This window comes from Miscanthus floridulus, unplaced genomic scaffold (assembly GCF_019320115.1).
Source record: "Miscanthus floridulus cultivar M001 unplaced genomic scaffold, ASM1932011v1 fs_767_2_3, whole genome shotgun sequence".
In the NCBI taxonomy this organism is placed as follows: Eukaryota; Viridiplantae; Streptophyta; class Magnoliopsida; order Poales; family Poaceae; genus Miscanthus; species Miscanthus floridulus.
In genome coordinates, this window is record NW_027097239.1 from 89861 (window position 1) to 94561 (window position 4701).

Sequence of the window (4701 nt, forward strand, 5' to 3'; positions counted from 1 at the left end):
GGAGATGGTTTTTCGCCTATCCTGCTAAAAATTCTGGATTGGGAGTGTTTTGAATACTCTTGGAGATGACCAAATGGGCAAAGTGGCAAGGCCAGTTTAGAAGCCGAGCGTTTGCTATGATTATCTTTCAAATTACATACAAAAGTAAGTGTGAATACGACACAGCTTGTTCAATAAGTCAAATTAAGTTCAGCCAGATATTGTTCACTTGCTATTTAAGTTGCCGCGTTGTGATTTATGAACCCTGTTTGCAACTTATCTTAAGAAAATAAAATGAGTTACACGATCAGTAATGGATATCCTTGCCATCAAACTTTCCTAAGGTTTGAATTGACAGGCCAATGATAGCAACCATTTGAATTACAACACCACCCGCACACCTAGTCTGCAAATGCTCTGAAATGTATGGAAATAAGTATACACATAATGTTAATCGGATGCGGGAAATGCAACTCTAACTGCTTCAGCTGAACAAGGATATCAACCAGAACAGTAGCAGCATGGACTCAATGAAATGTAATATGGAAAGAATATACAACAGATGCAGATGATACGCAGTGCAAAAGGTAAAAAAGGCATGGTGCATCAGTGACAGCAACAGCTGTGATGGAGCGAGCATCTCCAAACGCTAGCTTCCGTGTCACCTCCAGCTTTGCCCTAAGAATGAGTGTTTCTCATGAGCATCAGATTAAAGAGGGACCCATGGATGGTGTCGAACGCATTCGAATCGTCTAAACTTGAACTTGAGGTCCATTCGCCTTTAGGTCTTTGATTCCAAAGGGTGCACGCAGCATTTTAACCACGCAAGGAAGCACATCATCCACATCTCCACTGGCATGCAAAGATCATGCAAGGAGTCATCATGAGTTCATGGTAAAAGAACTTCGCAGCAGTGAAGAATGTAATTACCACAGCTACCAATGTATTACGCCCGCTCCTCTGATCTTGATCTTATGAACCTCCGGCGACTCCTTGGTCTCTGAACTTCTTCATCCACAGCATCCCCTTCGTCCTCCTCCCCCTCATCATCATCATCATCATTATCATCATCATCATCATATTGGAGACCTAACAAATTCTCTCCCCACAGATAGCGTCTCCTCTGCCTTCTCAGGCCCCTTGATGCGCCTCTTGGCTCATCACCTGATCTAATCGGACTACTGCTGAGCATATGAAATAGAAAGAATGTTGTCAGAAGAGACCCACTTGGTTCACTTGGGCCACTGGTTTCCCGGTCATGTGAAAACATTTCACCACCTTCAATAGCATAATCACCAAGCACAACTGCCCCAGGCATAGCGGACCTGATTGCGCTTACTATGTCAGCATACTCCCGCTGATGCTCCAGGTGGTGCCATGCACGGCGTCTTGATGGATCAACATCAGCAGGCCTTGTTGTGGGGTGCACCCTTCTGGCATGTCTACGGATCTCCCTGTAGTTACCAGAAAACGCGCAGGCTTCTCGTGAGCAAGCTCTGGATTTCTCATCCAAATACTGTCTAGCTTCTTTGATGATCTTCCAGCCACTAATGGCCCCCCTGCACAGTGGGCACAACAATTGGTTTAAGCTTGACACGTCACTTGACTCTGAAGGACCATTGATCTCAACCTCGTGAGCTTCCAATGTCAAATCTGGGCCTTCATTGTAGTTGTTCTCTTCCTGTTCTCCAGCTATGGCAGAAGGTCTATGGCTGGCATCTTGATGATTGGAAGCTTCATCAGGTTCAGATATGTCCATGTGTAGCCTGGGGCTCTCTCTAGTGAGACCAAAACGAGATCTCTGGACAACATTTTGGTTTCTTGTACCCCTAGGCATGGACGAGCTTGACTGTGAAGGACTGTCCCCATCATTCACTTTCATTTTCTTGAACCTGTCTAGGCAATTTGAATGCCTATAGCTTGTATCGCATATATAGGATCGGCATCCTTTGTCATGGGAGCTGCACAACAGAAGGACAGCATTGTGCGGATGGTCCATGCATATCGGACAGAGAGCATCATCCCACTCCTTGTGCAGTGCAGCAGTATCTGTATCTGCATTTCCCATCTTAAACAACTTCTTTGCAGTTGCCATCTTCAACAAACTGTCCAGGAATCATTGAAAAGTATGGAAGAAATTATTACATGGACTAAACATATGTAGCAATTGCTATCTGCATTCAGCAATGAAGCTAGATCATATAATCATTATAATATATAATGGTTATTGTTTCCATGCGGATATATTGGTATTCTACAAGCAGGCAAAACAATAGAAGACATTATCTTAACCAGGGTTAACTTTGGAAAAGCTGATTGATCTTTTCTCATTCTTCAATGAAGAACCTTCATCTGTAATTATTGCTATAAAAAGCATAAGAATTTTTTAAGGTTCAATTGATGCAAATCACAACCCCCGACCCATGTTTTTGATAAAATTTATGAACAACTCATGTTCCAGCTAGGATAATTAGTTTGCATATATTGGATCTTGATTTCATATACTTAGCAATCAAATATACATGGTGTATAATGGATGAAATCACTTAACACTTAGACCAGAAATATTGATATTTATACAAGAGAAAAGCAATAATTCTGTACTGGGTTTAGCTGGTCTGTCCAGTGTCAGCCCTGATTGACTGATTCAATAAAACAGAAATACCAACTAATTGACTAAACATCACAAGCACTCATAAAGCACATCACTGCAATCGTGTTATTTGTGTTTCTTTTTTTCTGCTTTTTATTCTATTTGAAATGGCAACCAGAAAATGCAATTACAAAATAGATGCCCTATATATGATATCAAAAACATTCTGAATTTGACATGACATTAGCAAATTAGCCTTTGAATGGGATGACAACAAAATAAATACAAATAGCCAGGATAAAATGCTAGATCAGTCACACACCAAGACTAGCTCTGTCAACAACTCAACACCTGCTGGCCCTCCTATGCACTAAGACTAGGCACATGTTTATGAGTTATGGCTACCAACTTGTATTCACGCTAGCATGACCTTCTGTTGAATTACCTCCTAACGCAATGAATGAAACTGAATTAATGATCAAGATACTACAAGTGCCAAAATAACATAAAAATATAATCAAAACCACTACAGTACAACCTAGTAATCATCTATAGTGCAGAACCGAGCATTCTGCAGCATCAGGTGAAGGTCAGGCCTATTTGAGAATTCCCTATTTGAGGCACATAAGGCGCTTTCACTTCCAAATACATTTGAAGTCTCAAACACTAACAATTCATCCTAATTTGCTTGCATAAGTGCATATATACATCCTTAGGGAAGCAGGCCTAATGAAGCCAAAAGAGGTGTTGAAGGTGGAAGACACGATCATGAAGCTGCAGGAGGGACTGAAAGCGTGGTGAGCCTGATCTTCTGAAGGAGGATCCTAAAACTGGGAATGAAGATGAAGGCCGCAAGAGAATCAGGAGTTTTTTCTGAATTTTGGTTGACAAAATAGAGGTGTTGGATACCATGATGATCAAGTTAGAGCGTTTTGGGTGGACATGAAGCATCAAGCTACCTTTATAGTTTCCAATTCTTGTTTAGTAGCTTTGTTTGGTTTCTTGTAGTTGGCCAATGTCGTTTATCTTTCTGAATACTCTTTTCTGATGGTGCTAAACTCAGTAAGCTGGTATTCCCAGCAGTTACCGTATTTGCTTTCAATATAAGCAGGGCCAAGGCCTTTGGTCTAAAAAGTGCATATATACATCCTTAGGGAAGCAGGCCAATGTCTTTGTTGTGTATAGAACAAAAAAACCAATATATAGTTTCCAAAAAGACACTAGGCCGCACATGAGAAATGACTGTCAGTTTGTAATTCATGATTCATCCATCTCTGTACACTGTACAGTCAGGTATACTTACCAATTGCACATCCAAGCAGCCAAGCAGGGGCGGATCCAGTAAAGGGCATCGGTGTGAACATGAACACCCGATAGTATTTGCAAAACAATCGAAGTTAGTAGACATTATACATGAATATAAACTTGTAATTAGGTCAGATCCGAATACAGATAGTAAGTTAGGGTCTGAGTGCTCGGTTTTGCACAGCAGGAAGGGAAGACCAAAAAGGGTGGGCGTACCTGGTGGTGCTCGTCGCCGGTGATTGGCCCGAAGAAGACTTAGGCACCTGACGTAGGACGGCAGCGCCAGAGACCAGGGCCCGAAGAAGAGCACCGGGCGTAGTCGTCACCAAGAAAGTGAGGGGAGACACAGGGAAGGGGGATACTGGAAGAAGAGAAGCGACTCGGATTCAGAAATCTCTATATATCAAAGCAGCGGAGTTTCGCGGCCGCTCAGGCTACCCATGATAGCGGAATTAATCGGTAGCGTTTGATCTTATTTTCACGGTCTCTTTTTACTCCACCTTTTGTTACTGTTCCTGGCCCACGTGTCATCCTGTGTAAGGCTATATATCAAAGCAGCGGAGTTTGGCGGCCGCTCAGGCTAGCCACGATAGCGGAATTAATTGGTAGCGTTTGATCTTATTTTCACGGTCTCTTTTTACTCCACCTTTTGTTACTGTTCCTGGCCCACGTGTCATCCTGTGTAAGGCTAGAGAAAAAATATCTCTCCCAAATCCGTCGTTTTCGCCCCAACCTCGCCGCCTCCGCCTCCGCCCGCGCCGCCCCGTGCCCCTTTTCTCTCTCTCCGCCTATCCCTCCGGCTCTGCGGCGCACCGTGCCAAGGC

General features: G+C 43.0%; 1 protein-coding gene across 5 annotated transcripts; it reads right to left on the bottom strand.

Moving 5' to 3' along the window:
• Positions 1-278: 278 nt before the first annotated feature.
• Positions 279-4251, bottom strand: LOC136533004 (uncharacterized). 5 transcript variants are annotated; one of them, XM_066525573.1, is made up of 3 exons: positions 4094-4251; positions 910-2074; positions 279-831 (listed from the first exon to the last, which is right to left on the bottom strand). In XM_066525573.1, the coding sequence occupies exon 2, from the start codon at positions 2072-2074 to the stop codon at positions 926-928; it is 1149 nt and encodes a 382-aa protein (XP_066381670.1). In that variant the 5' UTR covers positions 4094-4251; the 3' UTR covers positions 279-831; positions 910-925. The 5 variants fall into 5 exon arrangements, with proteins under 5 accessions (XP_066381670.1, XP_066381671.1, XP_066381669.1 ...); XM_066525574.1 differs by having other exon boundaries at positions 910-2084; XM_066525572.1 differs by lacking the exon at positions 4094-4251 and adding an exon at positions 3876-4081 and having other exon boundaries at positions 919-2084.
• Positions 4252-4701: the final 450 nt, after the last annotated feature.